The sequence below is a fragment of the Gouania willdenowi genome, chromosome 3, assembly GCF_900634775.1.
Source record: "Gouania willdenowi chromosome 3, fGouWil2.1, whole genome shotgun sequence".
Classification (NCBI taxonomy): Eukaryota; Metazoa; Chordata; class Actinopteri; order Blenniiformes; family Gobiesocidae; genus Gouania; species Gouania willdenowi.
The window spans coordinates 2457213-2477603 of record NC_041046.1 but is presented as its reverse complement, the minus strand read 5'-3'; the positions used below and the strand labels follow the sequence as shown (position 1 = coordinate 2477603).

The 20391-nt window shown below is 38.8% G+C and overlaps 1 protein-coding gene across 6 annotated transcripts; it reads left to right on the top strand.

Annotated features, from left to right (window-relative positions):
- Positions 1-1072: 1072 nt before the first annotated feature.
- Positions 1073-20257, top strand: phospho2 (phosphatase, orphan 2). 6 transcript variants are annotated; one of them, XM_028439007.1, is made up of 5 exons: positions 1093-1111; positions 1224-1275; positions 4981-5059; positions 19369-19463; positions 19537-20257. In XM_028439007.1, the coding sequence occupies exons 3-5, from the start codon at positions 4989-4991 to the stop codon at positions 20100-20102; spliced, it is 732 nt and encodes a 243-aa protein (XP_028294808.1). In that variant the 5' UTR covers positions 1093-1111; positions 1224-1275; positions 4981-4988; the 3' UTR covers positions 20103-20257. The 6 variants fall into 6 exon arrangements, with proteins under 6 accessions (XP_028294852.1, XP_028294827.1, XP_028294808.1 ...); XM_028439026.1 differs by lacking the exon at positions 1224-1275 and having other exon boundaries at positions 1075-1111; XM_028439041.1 differs by lacking the exon at positions 4981-5059 and having other exon boundaries at positions 1099-1111.
- The last annotated feature ends 134 nt before the right edge of the window (positions 20258-20391 follow it).

The following is a 20391-nucleotide window of genomic DNA, read 5'->3' as shown; positions in this document are numbered from 1 at the left end:
AGATATTACAAAGAATCAAAAATCTGTTGTCCATTTTAAGCACACCGATAACCCAGTGGCAATTGTCATAAATCCTTGGCTATGAGTGACTAATTTTTACAGAACATTTTAGAAAATATAGCTTCACCAGCTGATTTGTTCGTGACAAAGGATAAGATATTTAAAAACTAAGTCATGTTTGTCACTTTTTTAACGAGTTGAAAAAAACATTGAATATATAAAATATTAAGTTTGTACATTCTAAACCTGCTGCCAGGATTTGCTAAATTATTGCAAATTTGTCTTTTGAGTGACCTCGGATTTTTTTTTGGTTTAAGTTTATTTTCTGTTTTGTTTTTTATTGTCAATGTTGTGTATGGTGTTTTTTTGTCTTTTTGCATGCCGGAAAGGGCGACGAAAAAAAACGGTTTGCTTATTTAGATCCGTCCCCTGGTTTGAACACAGATAATTTTATAAGTGATAGACCTTTTTCCTTCTTTGTTTCCACTTTGAATTCAGTCTCCGTATAGTAAAATGCTGGTTTTACCACTCAACACTTAATCTCAACACCCACATCCTTGAATATTTCAGTTCTTTGGCTGCAATGATTAATGATGATGATATAATAATAATAATAATAATAATAATAATAATAATAATAATAATAATAATAATAATAATAATAATAATAATAATAATAATGATGCAAGGTATAGCCTTAAACATGGTTGTCAATAAAAACCTGAGCACATCTGAACGTTTTCTAGGTTCCTTTTGTTCTATCTATCTATCTATCTATCTATCTATCTATCTATCTATCTATCTATCTATCTATCTATCTATCTATCTATCTATCTATCTATCATGTCAGACGTTTGTTACAAATAAACCTCGTGAAAATTGCTTGAGAATTGAGTGATTTATGACAACTTTAATAGTGTAAACACATCATTCCTCTATAGATGTAATGCACTGTAGGAGCGATTGCTACCGGTCCAAGATGGCCGCACTGTAGACGCACCGCTCTGGTGGGCTGCAGCAGTCGATGCGGCGTCTACGTATTGTCCATGCGGTCGACAATGAGCATGCGCACCTGGCGAACTGCGCATGCGCGTCCGTCATGTTGAAAAAGGTAAGAATCGTTCCTTTAATTTTTAGGGTTAGGGTTTATCATTATTAAGTCAGCAAAATATTGTACTTTTACATGTCAATATTTAAAAGTCTAGGATTATTTTACTCTACAGCAGACCAGAGCCTCTAAACGGCTCTGCACCGGACTGATGAAATCAGAAACAGGTCAGTCTGTGTGTGTGTAATGTTAGAGTTTTTGAGCTAATTCTCGAGTTCAATATCTCAGATTGTTAAAAGAAACCATGAATAATAATCAATTTTACAGTATCTAACACTGTACAGCCTGCAAGTTAATCCGAGGACAAATTTGTGCACGTCAGTTAACAATAAGCCCTTGCATTCTGGAAGTGCGCATGCGCGACCTGCTGTGGTCTTCGGTCAAGTGGTATAAAAATGTATACACGACGCTGTTTGTGCTACTCGCTGAGATTTTCAGTGGACTTTTTGTACGATAAGGGTAGGCCTAATCTATCTGACATTCAAATATATTACAAGTGCAACACTCAGACTGCGGCTTTCAGTGAACACGTGTCAATGATTTTTTGCGCTTTTATTACGCCGGTGTTATAGTTTAAGTGGCGACCATTTTAACTGGCGACCGACTTCCGGTAGCGTGGCTTGTTGCCACAGCAATGGCAGATGTGTTCAAAAAGGACCAGGGTGCATAGCTGCCCGCGTAGATGCAGCTATGGAATCAAAATCTCTGTCAGACTCACTTCCCATACCGTCAGCTATGGCGGATTTATATCCCTTGAACTTTGACCTAATGTGGAATAACTGAACCAGAGCGAGAGTGTGAAAAGGCTTATTTTTGTTCCCAAACCATCCCAGTACTTTAATTCATTTCGTTGGAGCCGATTGACAAGGTGACGCTACTCAGTATAGAAATCAAACATTTGTGTGAAATTTCGATTGACGAACAATGTGTAAATACATGTTTAAAACAAAAATTACTTTCGGACTGTCACAAACTAATGTGCTTTCAGCATATTGATCGTTTATCAAATGAAAAACGATAAATGGAATCGTTTCTTTGCCAGTCAAACAGTGGGAATGAAATGAGGAATTGAGGGACATCTCAGGGGTGTATGGGAAAAACTCAGCTGTGTAGATTCATATATATATATGGCTCTTAGATTCTTAGTTACCAGCCAACCAGATTTTCCACCAGCCAATTTTTTTTCCAGCGAAAATACCTACATTATGAGTGCCACAGAATAGATTTAAGTGTTCATGTTTCTTTGAATAGTTTTTATTTTAGTTGATTGCAGAAATACATTGAAATGGTAAAAATATAAACATTTCATTTAAAAACAATGTTGTAACAATGCCTAAATAGGTGCAATATGGAACTTTGGTTGTGTCGGAGAAGTGAACCTTTTATAAAGTATATTCTCATAACGTAATAAATAAACTTAACTCAGATGAAAATTGATTCCCTGGAACAGTTTGAAGTTAAAAAGAATTGAAGTAGGGCTGGGCGATATATCGAATATACTCGATATATCGCAGCTTGTAGTCTGTGCGGTGTTGAAAATGACCATACCGTTAAACTCGCTGACTTTTTTTTTTTTTTTTTTGAAATGTCATCTTAATGACAACATGCACAAAAGGGCACTATTTGTTTTAAAATATTGTAGTGGCATTATGTACAAAAAGTGCACTTTAATTTTGTCTTTTGAAATGCCATGTGAGTTGCATCCTGCACTAATGTCTTGTTTTGAAATGTCTCTGTGACAATTTTGCACAGAACGTGCACTTTCTGTTGACAATTTTATGTTTGAGCCACTCACTGTTTAATAAATACAGTTATGTCAACTTTGACTTAGTTGTGATATCCCCTTTTTTGCATGAAAGTTTAAAATTGGCATATATTAATGCAGTATGATCAAGAATGTTTTAATGTAGACATATAGAATCATCATACTGGTGTGATTTTGTGCATCAAAGTGTTAATTCAAGGGTAATGCAAAATATCGAGATATATATCGTGTATCGTGACATGGCCTAAAAATATCGCGGTATTTATAAAAGGCCATATCGCCCAGCCCTAAATTGAAGTAATTGGTATTAAGAATTAAATGTACTGTAGGGAAAAAAATGTTTTGCTAACAAGCATGCTCTTCAAATGTAAACAAATCCCACTCCCCACAAACTGTATAGTGCACATTTTAAAGGAGAACAAATGGTTGAATACCAGCTACTCACGACCTGACATCCATTTAGTAATAAAACTACTCAATTTCTTCTTCTTTTCAGATTCTCTTTCATCTTTATTTTCCCCTGTGTCGGCAGCAGCCTTCCTTTTTTGCAGTTCAGGTTTTTCAACACCCGATAAATATTTCCACATGTTTGTTTGTTTTTTCCTAACTAATTTTACAACTACTAAACCATAACAATCACGCTAACCAGAGCTGTTTAGAGATAGAGTTGCGACAACTCTGTTCACTTCAATGGTTGGTTTTTTTTTTATGGCAATGGCAGTCCATGAAGCCTCATGAATTTTTAACCCCCCCCCAAAATAGAATTTAGTGGTATGCATAAAAGTGGTATGGATTTTAGTATGTCAATCAACATTGGTATGTGATTGCTCTTCACACCATGCTAGTTTAAGAACATTAAAGAAAATTCAAAGCAATACATCCTGTATACCAGGGGTAGGCATCTCCAGTCCTCGAGGGCCGGATTCCTGAGACTTATAGATGTGTCCCTGCTCCAGCACTCCTGAATCAAATGAATGACTCGTTGAGGACTATAGTTGCCCACCCCTGCTCTATACAACACATATCAACACGGTTTTTAACCAAATTAATGTTGGCCTAACTACGTCAAAAAAGCAGGTAAGCTAGCTGTTTACACTAATCTTTAAAACAAATTTACAGTATGAAAAAACTATATATGGAACTACATAAACATATATTGCATATACATACATTTCGTTTTAAAATCTAAACACACAGAAAAACCCTCAAATTGCTTGGTGAAAAACATCTGGCAACAACGACTTCTCGCATCGTTTCTGCAGCCTGCTGATTCAAACAGATGTTTCATTTTTCACCAGCTAAAATGGCTAGGAACGCTACAATGTTAACCACCAAAGTTAACCACCAAAGTTAATTTTTACCTGCAATTGGCAGGTGTTAATTTAAAGCCCTGTGTATGTCTGTATATATATGATTCGATTCACGATTCTCTCACGATTTATTTTACAAAATGGGACTGTACACAAATGACTGAAAAATATTACTTTATTGTTTTTTGGGAAAATACTGTACTATTTTCCTTGTTTCCAGTTTTTCATTGTCAAAAGAATCCCATGATAAACTATTCAAAACAATGCAATTTAACTAAAAATAAATCTTGAATGAAATAAATAAAGGAATAATACAAATGAAGAAGAAGCCTATTAGTTTAAATTCTGGTTCTACAGTAAACAATGCAAAACTGCATAATAGTTCTTTTTCTTTTCAAAAATGCAACTGAAATTTTTTTTTTGGTGCCTTAACAATTGGACATTTAAAAAAAAAACAAAAACTAATTTCACTGTATTTACGTCAGATATTTGTTTGGACCAACAGAGGGCGCTGGTAACCCAGTGGTCGGTTGGAATGCAGAAAATCTAGCAGTGAAGAAGAGATGCTATGCTAACAGACAGAGCTAATAGAAAAACGTGACTCTTACAGATATTCTTTCGGTGCTAAAGGGGTAAGGAATCATTTATGAACAATGTTTAAGAATAGAAGGCGTCCAGAAAGAAAGTAGTAGCAGATTCCGATCGCCGCCAACACTTCTGGAAAAGAGAAGGATATATTGCATATATTTTTTTTTTCTTTTGTCATTTGAGACTGTATGTACTGTGTTGTCTTTCAGGGTGAAATATGAAGACTTTGATGGTGTTTGATTTTGATCACACTGTGGTGGACGACAACAGTGACACCTGGGTGATAAGGTAGGGTTAAATCCAGCAGCGCAGTATAAATGAACCTTTTTGGACATGAGCTCTTGGCCTTTAGTGCTGTCAGTAGAATAAAGATATCCATCTATCCATCCATCTTCTCCCGCTTAGCCGTTTCCGGGTCGCGGGGGCAGCATCCTCAGTAGGGAGGCCCAGACTTCCCTCTCCCAGGCCACTTCCTCCAGCTCTTCCGGGGGGACCCCGAGACGTTCCCAGGCCAGCCGAGAGATATAGTCTCTCCAGCGTGTCCTGGGTCTTCCCCGGGGCCTCCTTCCGGAGGGACGTGCCCTGAACGCCTCACTAGGGAGGCGTTCAGGGGGCATCCTAATTAGGTGCCCGAGCCACCTCATCTGGCTCTTCTTGATGCGGAGGAGCAGCGACTCTACTTTGAGCCCCTCCCGAATGACTGAGCTTCTCACCCTATCTCTAAGGGAGAGCCCAGCCACCCTACGGAGGAAACTCATTTCGTCCGCTTGTACCCGTGATCTTGCTCTTTCGGTCATGACCCAAAGTTCATGACCATAGGTGAGGGTTGGAACGTAGACCGACCTGTAAATTGAGAGCTTCACTTTTTGGCTCAGCTCCCTTTTTACAATGACGGATCGGTGCAGACTCCGCATCACTGCAGACGCTGCACCAATCCGCCTGTCGATCTCTCGCTCCATCCTTCCCTCACTCGTGAACAAGACCCCGAGGTACTTGAACTCCTCCAACTGGGGCAGAACCTCATCTCCAACCCGGAGAAGGCACTCCACCTTTTTCCGGTCGAGAACCATGGACTCTGATTTGGAGGTGCTGATTCTCATTCCGGCCGCTTCACACTCGGCTGCGAACCGATCCAGTGAGAGTTGAAGGTCACGGTATGTTGGAGCCAACAGGACCACATCATCTGCAAAAAGCAGTGATGCAATACTGAGGCCCCCGAACCGGACCCCCTCAATGCCCTGACTGCGCCTACAAATTCTGTCCATAAAAGTTATGAACAGAATCGGTGACAAAGGGCAGCCCTGGCGGAGTCCAACCCTCGATTTCGACTTACTGCCGGCAATGCGGACCAGACTCTGATTCCGGTCATACAGGGAACGAACATTTCCTATCAGGAGGTTCGATACCCCATACTCCCGGAGGACCCCCCACAGAAATCCACGAGGGACACGGTCAAATGCCTTTTCCAGGTCCACAAAACACATGTGAACTGGTTGGGCAAATTCCCATGACCCCTCAAGGACCCTGCTGAGGGTGTAGAGCTGGTCCACAGTTCCACGGCCAGGACGAAAACCACATTGGTCCTCCTGAATCCGAGGTTCAACTATCCAGCGGACCCTCCTCTCCAATACCCCTGAATAGACCTTACCGGGGAGGCTGAGGAGATTAAAGATATTGTGGGATTAATTCATTATGCTCTCTGATTAATTAATCCAATTAATCTCTTTTTTAATCTCACCTAAAAATTGCTGAGAAACACTCGAGAAGTATTTTCTTTAAATTACATTAGTGGTTAGTGGCTTTATAAAGTCATTTGATTTTAACAGACTTGAAAAATTTCCATTCCACTGTATTAGAGACTAGACCCAAAGGCTGCTGACACCTTTACACATTATTTATTCTCTATGGAATTGAAAGGCTGCAATGACTAGTCAACATAATCGATAATGTCGACTAAAAACATTTGTCAATGTGGATTCTATAGCGTCGACGCATCGTTTAATCTTGTAAATAAATGATAAAATCCAGCACGCGGCCGTTTCCTGCTTTCTTTCTGCTGCAGCTGGGCTCGAGACTGCGACCAAAATGGTTGCATATGCGAATATATTTTCAGTTTGTGCGAGTGAAAATTTTATCTGGTCGCATCCGTGCAAGTGCGTATGGGTGACCTTATTTTGGACGGAACGGCTGAGAACTTCGTCAAATTCCACAGAGTGCACTAATCTCTCTCTCGCTCTGCGCTGTGGGTGAGGAGACGGTGCACACTCACGTAACTTGGCTGCGGGTATTGCAACGGTGAATGTGCCGAGTATAAACACCAATGTGCTCCTTTGGAGTGTGCGCGGTCCACAAACGGAACCAGGCACAACGAGCCCTTCACTGAGTGCGTGCTCACATTAAGGGCAGCAGTAAAGGAAGGATGTATGTGCCGAGTGCAGTGATAGAGCATACACGCTCATCAGAATCAGCATGGACCAGAACTGATGGACTATGATGCCAGGCCAGATGTTCAGCTATGGTTCTTCCAGTGCAGGAATCTGCAACCTGGCCCTTTGACTCTTTTGCAATGGCTCCCTATAGCTTTAAACAAAAACTATTGAAATAAAGAGTTCTTTTTTACAGAAGCTATTAATGATTAATGACAAATTAAATCAAGATATAATAATGTGTTAAAGGGGACATATCATGCTAAATCTACTTTTTTAGCCCTTAAATGCATTTTGTTGTATATTTAGTATAGAAAACCTCAAATTAGTCTCTTCAGGTGCTCCGTTGATATCTTTATATTCTGTTTTGGTCATATTTTTCAGTCTGTTTCAATTTTTCGATTCTCTATTACGTTTTTTGAACAATAACGTCACAGTATTTGCAGCGGAACTGCCAAATTAGGACATCGACTCCAGCCCAACACTTCGAGCAATCCGCCATTTTTATTTCTCGCTGCGATTTTGTAGTGCAAGCTCAAGGATGCCGAAGTTACGAGAGGATAAGTCAAAATTTTCGGTTGTTGGATGTAGTAACCCACACGCTTCATTACACCGTCTCCCAGCATCAGAACCTTTTCGAAGTGCCTGGTAGAGTTTTATTTTTCACGGAAATGTACCCACATCTGTGGGTAAGGTCATTTTTGTGTGCGCGAAGCACTTCAAGGATGACTGCTTCGCCAGTATGAAGAAGGATTTGCCGAAAGATCAATTCAAACTATCTTTGGAGACGACGAACAGAGCACTTCGGTAAGCTGTAAATAACGCTAAAAAGTGTGATAAGACGTCATTGTTTTGATAGCAGTTGCACCGTCTTCAGACTTCATATGTTAGCGCTTTGTGCTCGTTTTAGATCCTTGATGATATGGCCTACGTGATTTAATTTAAGTCTAAAGTTTTCATTAGTCATTTCATTTTGCCGTTTTTGTCTCCGAAAAGACTGTATTAAAATGCATTTCGTGATGTTAGCTTGGCGCTAGCGTTAGCTCGGTGCTTGTGTTAGCTCACTTGTTAGGGTTCTGCAGGTTCATCATCTTCATTTTCATCTCGCTCCGCAGGGTCAGACTCTGGCTCGAACATGTAAGGCTGGATGGACAAGTCTTCCGTTGTTGACATTTTGTAAATTATGTGTGAATAAACATTTTCTACGCCACTAGTTAATCGTATCTCTTCTATCAAACTACAAAAATGGCAGAACAGGGTGGAGTTGACCCGAGTGTCACCGCTGCAACCTGGAGAGGGGGCGGGGTATGAAGTGTCTCATTTGCATTTAAAGAGACCGCACTAAAACGAGTTGCTCTTAGAAGCACATCAGAAAAGGGGTAGAAAAGGGGCCTGTGGAGCTATAATAATGAGGAATTCAGACCCAAGCATTGCAGTTCCGCTTTATATAGACCACAACTGTATGATTTATATGTAAAAAGGAAGGATTTAAAAGCATGATATGTCTCCATTAACCTAAAATAAATCATGTTGTTCAATGACTCGGCACCTTCCTACTCTACCTCCTGCAACATTTACAGACCATCAACTTTTCTGCACCTGTGGCTAAACTTAAGTTTTAAATTCCTGGTAAGATAACTAAACCAATAAACAAATACCATTCTGGAAGAAAATAGAGATTTTAATTGTGTGTGGACAGATTCATTTAACCGCCAATGTGCCGGTTAAATATGCACGCTTTATGTGTGGCAAGAAATGAGCAATTAGCATGTGTTTTCAAATTCAAGTTACTTTTTGTAGCCTTTCAAATACATTAACCAAAAAAAAAATCTTCATATAACATTGTGTTCATGTAAACTGAGATGTAAAAGAATTTGCAGATGAAAGATACTGTTTTATTTCTTGATGTCAATTTTATTTTATTTTCAACTGTTTTTAAGTTTCCATTTATGCGATCAATATAAATCAAATTAAATTAAACATTATTCTATATAATTTTAACTGTATAGAATTTAATACACTGTATTGTCTTCATTGAGAAGGTATTTTTATGGCTCCTGGAGGAATTTAATCCAGGTGAGATGAGGCAAAATGCTCTTGTAGAGTAAAGGTTGCATACCCCTGACCAGGGGAAGAGGGTTAGGAGACTAAACTATAAGAGCTGGACCCTCTGAGTTGAATTCCATTGGGTGAAGCAATGCAGATGCTAAGTTGGTTATGCTACTGTTAAGTTAATTCAAGTACAGCCTTTCTGCAAAAAAAAAAAAACATGTAACCTGTTGTTATGCTTTGCTGTTAATTATATAGAATAAATGACCTGTTATTTCAGCCATTGCTTGTTGCAGAATAACTTAATATTGTCACTAAAACCTGAAAACATTTTGCAAATAGTCATTGTCAATTTTTACTTCATACAAAACTACAGTACACCAGTTAAGTCAACTAATCATTAGTATGCATGGCTATGCTGTACACCCCCCCCCCCCCCTTTTCAAAAAAAGGGTGCGACCAAATTCTGTACTGGTGCGACCAACTGAAAAAGTTAGTGTAGAGCCCAGTACCTTACAATGACCGCTAGGGATGCTAGTGGGGCTAGTGTTGCCCAACTAACTTTGTGCAAGTAAACAGCGAAGAAGAATGGCGGAGAGAGGAAAACACTGAAGAAGCTTAACGCAACCCAAACCGGTGAAAAACTTTGAGTGTAAGCCCTGAAGTTCAACTCTTAGTCATTACCTCACTCAGTGCCATTGACGAGATAACTCGTCATTTCAAATCCAAACGCTCAGTGCCATTGACGAGATAACTCATCATTTGCGTTTTTTTCATGGGGATTACTGGAATACACCCTGGCGGAGGTCTCTCATAATTATCTAAACTGTGGGGTGTTGTAGTGACCAACTGTGCCCTGAAGATGGCAGCAGTACACCTTTAGATGAGAGATTAGCCACTGATGCTACCCAGCAAAGGAGGAAGAAGCAGGAACGAGTGAGATTATGGCACTACGGAGTGATATTGTAACATATCCAGCAGCTCACAGCTCCACATACTAACACAGAACATGTATGGTCATGAGTAGATTATTAATAATGTTGCGATGGTGAGATAAAACCATCAACTAACCAGGCCAAACGGGTCATCGCTCAGTGTCGGGAAGGGGGAGGGGGTACAAAATACCCCCAGCCTGTGAGCCAGATAGCAAAATAATAGGTGACACGTAGGAGGTAGCAGCGCACCTTTGGATGAGAGATCATCCGTGCTCAGCAGAGCTAAGAAGGAGAGGAGGAAAGGCGTTTACGAGACAGAAAATGGTGCTACGTACGGAAGTTGACGTTCCCAGCAGCGCACACTCGACCAGAGCATGTGTGGAACTCATGGATAGTGTGGCGATGGTGAGATAAAACAATATAAAAAAACGGGGAACGATAGCAAAATAATAATAATTTTGCCATCAAAAGCCCGGTCTCAGTGTTTTATTTTTTGTTTTATATAAGGAAACAATGTTCAAATGTTAGAGTTGCCACTAAAGCAAAAAAATAGCTTTAAAGTCACTGACAGGGTTTTTTTTTTTTTTAGAAAAAGGCTGGTTTCTCTGCTTTTTGCTCTGAAACTGAAGATTTGTGTACAACTTGCTCTATTCAATGGCTGATTTCAAAAGAATGTAACGAGCCAGAAACAAATTATAAGTAGAGGCTTCAGTCTTTAAGAATCTGGTGTCAGATTTCAGATAGTCATAGTAGAAATTATTCTGTGGGTTTTTAAAAATCAGTCGACATACTCCCAAAAAGCAGTTGGCACTGAGGGGGGTAGAAAATCTGAAAATGGCTGGCACTGAATGAGTTCACACTCTGGGGCCTAAGGCGTTTTATGCTGTTTTTCGACTGTGTTCAATTTTACATTTATATTTGAAATAAGAAAATCCATAAACCTTGCTTGTTTGGTATAATTTTTTTCAGGACAATCCCACAAATGTGACTGAATTATTTTCATTAATATGGCATACTGTATTAACACAGTGGATCTAAAACCACTATTAAAACTCAAATTTGAGTGGGAAAAAGTTTGATTTTTTTACTATGAAAGTCACAAACATGTTTAACGAATCATTTTTATTGCTTGTATAGCAAATCTAAACTATGTATTTCAAAAAGTTGTATACAGATGAATTAAACAGCACAGTTAAACAGCACAGTTATATATGCAGAGCCTGAGACATATTCATAAGGCGCCTCATTGTGCTGATAAAAAACAAAAAACGACTTCACTAGACACTACACTCTAATCTCACTCACTACACGCTAACCAGTCAAATCATGGTAATAATCGCTCTATTCTCTCAAACTCACCCTCTCTTCTCCGTCTCTGCTTCTCCGTCTCTGTTTGTTTACCTTTCGCCTGGGAACAAAATGCCCACTATTATGTGAAATTTTGATTGGACGATGGGCTTCTTCTTCTCAACCAATAGGATAGAGCTATAGTGTCACGTTTCAGCGTTGTTTTTTTGCTCATCAGCACTTTGGCCTCATTTTTGATTTGATTGATTTGATTTGATTTTAGAAGCACTCCTCACTGGTCTTCGTGCACGGAGGGGGCACTAAATGTGTAAGAAAATGTCACGGAAAAACATGCCCACATTTTCCCTCACATTTCCACTTTCATTTGGCCTATTAGCATCATTTAAAAACTGGTTTGTAGTTTGAAATCCGCACTTTCGACACGGGTTGAAATAGCGATCAAAGGACACGGCGCTTTGCCGCTATTGGCTCTTTAACGGAATCATGTCATCAGGACATTATTATTTTATTTTATGGACTTGATTAAAGTAAAAGGAATTCTGTGATTGGTTTAAACCTCATTATCTCCACAACTTGCAGGCAAGGTAGCTCCAGCTTTTTAAAGTTACTAGTACAGTGCCCGTCGGAAGTATGCATTCATGTGAGAGCATAATTATATTTGCGGGTCCAATTTTCCTGGTTTAATTCTATGGGACATACTATATGCATGATTTCATCATCACTTTTATATTTTTTTGTTTGGTGTATTTTCCTGTAACATATGTTTTTTGGAGTCATGTGTATTTATGTATCTTTCTGTTGTCTTTTTGTGCATTTTTGTATAATTACTCCAAAATAACAGACACACACACTCGAGGTACAGTATTTGGAACCCGTTGACCGAGTTTCAGGTCGAACTCGCCCCGCGTCTGGGAGATATTTGCTCCACACTACTACTACTACTACTTTGTTCAAGACACCTTACGCTTTAAGTTTGATATTTCATTTATTCATGATTGTATTGTCATTTCAATGATATTTTATGTGTTTATTATAACAACTACACTAAAAATACATGTTTTATGTTATTGTTTTAATTCCTCTCTGTAAAACATGCTGTGACAGTACATCTGGGACACTTTCACAGATGGAAGGATTTAAGCAGGTGCGCTAAAAAGCAGTCCAAAATATGTGATTGAAAACTGAAAAATAACCGTGACTAGTCGACTAATCGAAAAATGTATTGATAGATTAGTCGACTACCAATATAATTGTTAGTTGCAGCTTTTATTTGGATATGTATGTATTTTTTTAAACATTCATGATCAATATCATCGTGAATCCTGAATTAAAAGTCCTGCGTTCAGGGTACTGGGTTACAAAAATCACAAATGTAAGGGTATATGCAAGATATGCTATGAATATTAATGTGCAATGATACAACTAAATATATTGCCAAAACCAACTACAAGCAAACCACACAAAAATGATGTTAATCATGTAGATATGTTACAGTGCCAGACAGCATTCTACAGAGGACTACTAACAGATCGATACCAATATCCAATACTACTGGTATACTATAAGTTGGTACATTTTCAACTGAAAAGAGGTAAACTGATCATTATGCTAAATCTTTTGTCATCATTATCATGGATACCAGATTTCAACTTGTAAATGCATCATGTTTACAAAAACTAGGTGAGAGAATGCATCATTCTAAGAAAAGTGCTACAAAATAAACAGAAGAAAAGCCACAATTACACTCATATAATCCACCAAAAGTGTTGCTGCAGTGATTTCTCGCTACGTGTTTTAGCCTTCTATTTTTTTTTTCAAGCCTATTTGTTTTTCTTTTTTCGGGACCTCACTGCCCATGTGTTTTTCAGATCCACAAATATATCAACTATTTACTAGGAGTGTGTATTGCCTGGCATCTGGCGATATGATTTCTATCCCGATATATAGGTCATGATACGATACATTCCGATATTAAAGTATAAGGCGATTATTGCGATTTTTTTTTTTTTTTTTTTTAAATACAACTTAAGAAACAACTAATCTGTAAATGTGTATCTGTCATTGTGTCCTTGGGCAAGACTCTTCACCCACATTGCCTAGTATGAATGTAGTGTGTGAGTGAGTCAGAGCTGCCAAGCCTCACCATTTGAGTGTGACAGTCACGCAATTTGACTCATTCTCACGACACGCCACGCCACACTGACATTTCTCACACTGATTTTTTAGACTTTAAAACGTATTACATATCTGGCAACCCTGCTGGTTGTACTAATCCTACATTTCCCATGAACACCATGTTGTGAGAGCGTAGTGTTCTGGGGGAATTGTATGGCACTACAAGCTCCTTGAGATAGACTGGTGCCTGTCCATTTAGGGCTTTATAAGTGAGAAGAAGAATCTTGAATTCTATTCTATATTTTATGGGAAGCCAATGCAGAGAGGCTAATACAGGAGTAACGTGATCTCTTCTCCTAGTTTTAGTCAATACACGTGCTGCAGCATTTTGAACAAGCTGAAGTGTCTTAAGCGACTTGCTCGGGCAGCCTGCTAAAAGAGAATTACAATAATCCAGTCGAGAGGTAACAAAAGCATGGACTAGCCTTTTGGCGTCGCTCTGAGACAGGATAGGTCTGATTTTAGCAATGTTACGGAGATGAAAGAAGGCAGTTCTTGAAGTTTGTTTTATGTGAGAGTTGAAGGATAAATCCTGACCAAATAGAACCCCACAGTTTCTAACAGTTGTGCTTCGTGGCAGAGTAATGCCATCTAGGGCAGTTAGGCTAGCATAGGTTTCTCTAAGGTGTCGTGGGCCCAGTACAATGACCTCAGTCTTGTCTGAGTTAAGAAGAAGAAAATTTTGGTCCATCCAGGCCCTAATGTCCTTTAGACAGGCCTCAAGTTTAGATCGCTGGTTTGTCTCACCTGGCTTCATTGATACATACAGTTGGGTATCATCAGCATAGCAGTGAAAGTTAACAAATTATTTTCTCATAACATTACCAAGGGGGAGCATATAGATGCAGAAGAGGATTGGACCTTGCACAGAGCCCTGAGGAACCCCGTAGCTTACTTTAGTGTACACAGAAGACTTATTATTCACGTGTACAAACTGGTACCTATCGGATAGGTAGGACTTAAACCAGTTTAGGGCAGTCCCTGTGATTCCAAGTAATTTCTCTAATCTCTCTAGTAGAATATAGTGATCTATAGTGTCAAAAGCTGCACTAAGATCTAATAAAACCAGCACTGAGAGTCGTCCTTCATCTGCAGCCCAGAGTAGATCATTAGTTACTTTAACTAAAGCAGTCTCTGTGCTGTGTTGACCTCTAAAACCTGACTGGAAGTCCTCGAACAGGCTGTTGTTTTGAAGGAAGTCACAGAGCTGAGCCGCCACAACTTTCTCAAGAATCTTTGAAATAAAAGGAAGATTAGATATAGGCCTGTAGTTTGCTAAAGTGCTGGAATCAAGAGTAGTTTTTTTGAGAAGGGGTTTGATTACAGCTACTTTAAAGGACTGTGGCAATAATTGTTAAGTTCCTGAAGTCCTATATGTGTGAAACAGTTTAGGTTAGGCCTATTTACATTTAATGGTACAGCAGGCCCAGGTGAAGGCAGGGAGTGGCTAATTTTATCTCTAATCTTATGAATTTTATCGTTAAAAAATGTCAAAGTCCTCACAGCTGAGGGCTAGAGGAATCATGGGTTCAAAAGAGCTCTGACTTTGTGTTAGCCTGGCTACAGTGCTGAAAAGATACCTCGGATTTTTTTTATATTTATATTTTTAAAATCTGAAAAATACATGTGAAAATCTGAAAAATACACGTGAAAATTGTGGAGCAATTTGTGTATATGTTTGAGATAATTATCTCCCCATAGATACTAACAAACGTCAAATGATACACACAGTTTATAGTATATTTTTGTCACGTTTTTTTAAATAATAATTTCAGTGTCGATAGTTTTTTTTTTTTCTTTTAAGTTTTTTAAATAAAATATATTCTTAGATTCACCTCACGTTTGTAGAGAAGAGGGATTTTTTTCCTTTTTTTCAAGAGTGTGATATGTTTTTAAAATGAGATGAAGGCAAAGTGTGATCTTAATGAGGTGGGATTCAGAAGGTTTGTGGCAGGCCACTCCCTATGCAGTCAGTCTCATCACAGCGACCAAGAGGGGAAGGGCTATGAAAAAGGCCACTGCGGAGGATGAGGATTTGTGGGTAGTTGGCACTTCCTGGACAAAAGCCTGGGACCTGATCACCACCAAGGGGGTTGCCTGGATGAGAATGTGTGGTGCTTGAAAAAACTAACACTTGAGGACTCCAGGTGACATCACTACAGATGTGTCCAGGTTCCACCCCAAAAGGATGTACTTCACAAGATGCTTTTAAAAAGCATCTTTAGACATTAGACATGTTGATAATTTCAGACAATGTTTGTTTTAAAATGTTCCTTGATCGTTGTATGATTGCATAATTGTGCTTTATAAACAGGGCTTTAAATTAACTTTTTAGACCACCAGCCAGCATGGCTAGTAGATTCTTAAAGTTACTAGCCAACCAGATTTTCCACCAGACAATTTTTTTTCCAGCATAAATCAACTACATTATGAGCCACAAAATTGTAAAAATATATCTATAAAAGCAAAAAAAAAAGGTCTGTGTGTGTGTGTGGAGCAAATATCTCCTCAACGCGGTATGAGTTCGACCTGAAACTTAGTCAACGGGTTCCAAATACCCCAAGTGTGTAATAATTTAGTGTAGCAAAACGTTCATTTTAAGATTACGGCCCTCTCGGTAATGAGTGCAGCATTGAGCACGCTACTTCCGGTTTTGGGTTTATGATGTCACTGTGTCGCAGTTTGTTTGGGTTAAAAAAAAAGATCAATATTAAAAACGTTTTTGTACTGCTAAAAGTCATTTAAGTTAATATTTCATGGTTATTTAATGTTATTCACGTGATTCCAAACTTCCTTTAAATCGCGGGTCACGGACGTCACTTCCTCCTCCGTCTCCATGACTGGGCGGTGGCTGTGCTGACGGCCATTAGCCGACCATATCACAAAATCTGCTTCTTCAGGCAGAGGAATGTAACGTCTTTGTAAGCGGATTGGTTCCAAACACGGCTCCACTATGATTATTGTTTGTTCTGCGCAAGGGTGAGTGTTTCTTCTTATATTATTCTATGTGTTAAGAAGGATGCTAGCAGCGTGTGTGAGAGTGAGAGATAACGCACGGAGAAGATGGAGGTGTGTGTGTGTGTCAGCAAAAATCTCCCAGCTGAAACTTTGTCAACGGCTTCCAAATACCCCGCGTGTGTGCATCTGTTATTTTGGAGTAATTTGGTAACTTCAAAATGTTTATTTTAATTTTATTTCACTTCTGGACGGCACGGCAAGTGAAACCTATTCATCTTATGACCTCAGTGTGTGAGGGGGCGCTAGCGCACCATCTACAGTATATCTATTTCACTGCACAGCTCATTTCCAGTGCGTGCAAGAGCTCCTGTGGACTTCTCTTTTGAGGAAAAATACTTTTTTACTGTTATTTGGTCATGACGTTTCAAAAAGTTTATTTTCATGTTAGTTTAACCGTACACTATTTAGACCGGACAGACCTCACCCGGAAGTTATTGACGGCAATGGCTGCTGTGTTGAAAGCTGCACATTTCTTCGCGACGCGTGTGTGTGAGAGAGACCCAACGGAGGAGATTAGAGTCCCAGGTGGAGAGTCTCACACATACACACACCAATCAGGTGCACTTCACTATCGATCACCGTCTACGTGACATACATGCAGGCATGTGAGAGTGAGTGTATAACGGACCACCATTTAGTCCGGTTACAGTCTGTGTCACGACACCCATCCATAGTGTGGTAGTGACTGTAGTGTTACGCTCTGAGTCAGATGTAAATGTTTACATGTTACGTAGATGGTGTTACATAGTGAAGGTCACCTGATTACTGCAGCTTCACTCACGTCACACCTGCCACTACACCTAACTACTGAAAATTGATAAGTTTAGTGAAAGTTAGGCAGGTACACATGGATGGACTGGTGCGCATAAGTTTAGGATGGATTCACCCCCCCCCCCCCCCCCACAAATGATGTAGAACAAAAAACTAAACATTTATACAAGAAGTACACAAAACAACAGAAATGCACAAAAATATACAAAAAGGCTCCAAAAACACACAAAATGACTCAAAAAAACATCTAATAGTAATAATAATAATACATTTTATTTAAAAGTGCTTTTCGAGACAATCAAAGACACTTTACAGCATAAAAACAACAAGAGCATTGATAGAAGAAAACATGCTATATATTACAGAAATATACACCAAACGACAACAAAATATGAAAATTACTCAATATACACAAAAATAAATATTTATACAAAAAATACACTAAAATATCAACAGAAATGCACAAAATGACACTATCACACTACTATCGCAACAAAAAACAATAATTATACAAAAAATGCACAAAAAGACAACAGAAAGATACAAAAATACACATAATGATGACTTCAAAAAACAGATATTACAGAAAAATACAACAAAAATATGAAAATGGCTCAAAATACACAAAACTAAACATTTATACAAAAAATACACAAAACTAAATATTTACACAAAAAATACACAAAATGACTCCTGAATCACACTACAATGGCAACAAAAACAATAATTATACAAAAATACAACAGAAAGATACAAATGACTCCAAAAAATATACATTACAAAAAAATATACATTACAAAAAAATACACCAAACAAAAACAATATAAAAGTGAGTAAAAAAAACAAAAACAAACACATTTATCATGCACATGTCCCATAGATATAAACCAGGTAAATCGCACACTATTTTATTTTGCACCCGCAAATAAACCCCTTTATAACACTACAGAGTACAGAGTATGTACACCTCTTTGGACATCCAACCTTCAAAACACATACTCATATGGCCATAATTGACAACTCTGTTTAAGCTCCTCCCACTATATGAATGCATACTTCCGACAGGCACTGTACTAGTATATTTAATTTAAAAACAATGTTGTAACAATGCCTAAAAGGTGCAATATGGAACTGTGGGTGTGTTGGAGAAGTGAACCTTTTATAAAGTATATTCTCATAATTTAATAAACAAACCCTGGAACACTGTTTGAAGTTAGAAAAAATAGAAGTAATCTACTGATTACTTCTATTTTTAAGAAATACACGTAGAGAAAAATGTTTTATTAACATGCATGCTCTTCAACTGTTAACAAATCCCACTCCCCACAAACTGTATAGTGCACATTTTAAAGGTGAACAAATGATAAAGATCATGTGTGAAATCTAATCTTCAGCATCCTCCTCGGAGTCTGTGCTATTCTGCATATGCTCAGTAGCTGCTCAATCTTTGCATAGGAACTCTACACCCAATAAATACTGTATCTCCACATGTTTGTTTGTTCATAACTAATTTTACATCTTCCTTCCATTTGACTTCTCCAAAAACGAACCAACAATCAAGCTAACGTAAGCACGTAGCCAATTGTTGTATGACACGTCACAACATGGTGTTTATGGGAAATGTAGGATTAGTACAACCAGCAGGGTTGCCAGATATGTAATACGTTTTAAAGTCTAAACACACAAACACCTTCAAATTTCTTGGTGTAAAACAGCCCAATCTGGCAACAATGACTTGTTGCCTTGTTTCTGCAGCCTACCGATTCAAACAGTTTGTTTCATTCTTCACCAGCCAAAATGGCAAGTAACGCTACAATGTTTCCCACCAAAGTTAATTTTTACCCGCATTTGGCAGGTTGGCGGGTGTTCATTTAAAGCCCTGTTTGTAAGATTAGATGTTTTATTTTGTTTTCAGATGTCTTCCAGGTCAATGTCTTCCAATTTCTTTGAGGAATTCCTACAGGAAAGGCCACTGGACTGAGTTCATGGGCAGAGCGATGAAATACATAGGTCAGAGTTCATCAAACAGTTTGTTTTTATACAGTACACTTACCCGAACACTGTTTTCTCTACATTCATCTAGGTGAGCAGGAGGTCAGTCCCGACACTGTCCAAAGAGTGATGGAGACCATCCCCATCACTGGTGGAATGACTGACTTGTTCCAATATATTTTGGAAAATAAACACAGCATTGACTGCATTGTCATCTCAGACTCTAATTCAATGTTTATTGACTGGATTCTCCATGCCGCAGGGCTCCGGTCCTGTGTAGACAAAGTTTTCACCAACCCAGCAAAGTTTAATGAGTGCGGCTACATGGAGGTACAGTTTCATCACTCTCACGCATGCGACCAATGCCCCGTCAACCTCTGCAAGAGAAAAGTTCTGGAACAGTACCTGTCCGAGCAGTCAGAGAGTGGTGTGGAGTACAAGCAGGTGTTTTATGTGGGAGACGGTGGAAACGACCTCTGTCCTGCGCTCTGTCTCAGAGGACAGGATGTGGTGATGCCTAGGGTGGGATACACTCTTGAGAAACTGCTGGTTAAGCTGGAAGGTCACAAGACTAATGTCATGCTCAGGGCGAGAATCATTGCCTGGAGCAGTGGTGCTGACATCCTGGATGAAGTGAAAAGGAGTCTTCAGCTGTAGATGCTCCCATAGCAACGATCAACCTGAGTCGTCTCTGACAGATCACACATACTGCACAGAGACACTTGCAGCAATTTGTTTCCACTGTAGTATTTTTACCATTCAAACAGTTTTACGCTTATCGGGTGAATAATTATTTTTTAATGGACACTTGTGTGTGCTACTTGTCAGAAAATCTGAGGTGTAGGTGTTTTGTGTCATTTTGTGGAACATATTTTCTGCTGAATGCTTGTTTGCTTAACACTTCTCTTTTTTTTTTTTTTTTAAATAAAAAAGGAAAACTATAATT

Coding starts and splice junctions, on each gene's coding strand:
- phospho2 (XM_028439026.1), top strand. CDS start 4,989: ATGAAGACTTTGATGGTGTTTGATTTTGATCACACTGTGGTGGACGAC. Junction 5,060..19,368: donor AGTGACACCTGGGTGATAAG/GTAGGGTTAAAT, acceptor TTTTGTTTTCAG/ATGTCTTCCAGGTCAATGTC. Junction 19,464..19,536: donor CAGAGCGATGAAATACATAG/GTCAGAGTTCAT, acceptor ACATTCATCTAG/GTGAGCAGGAGGTCAGTCCC.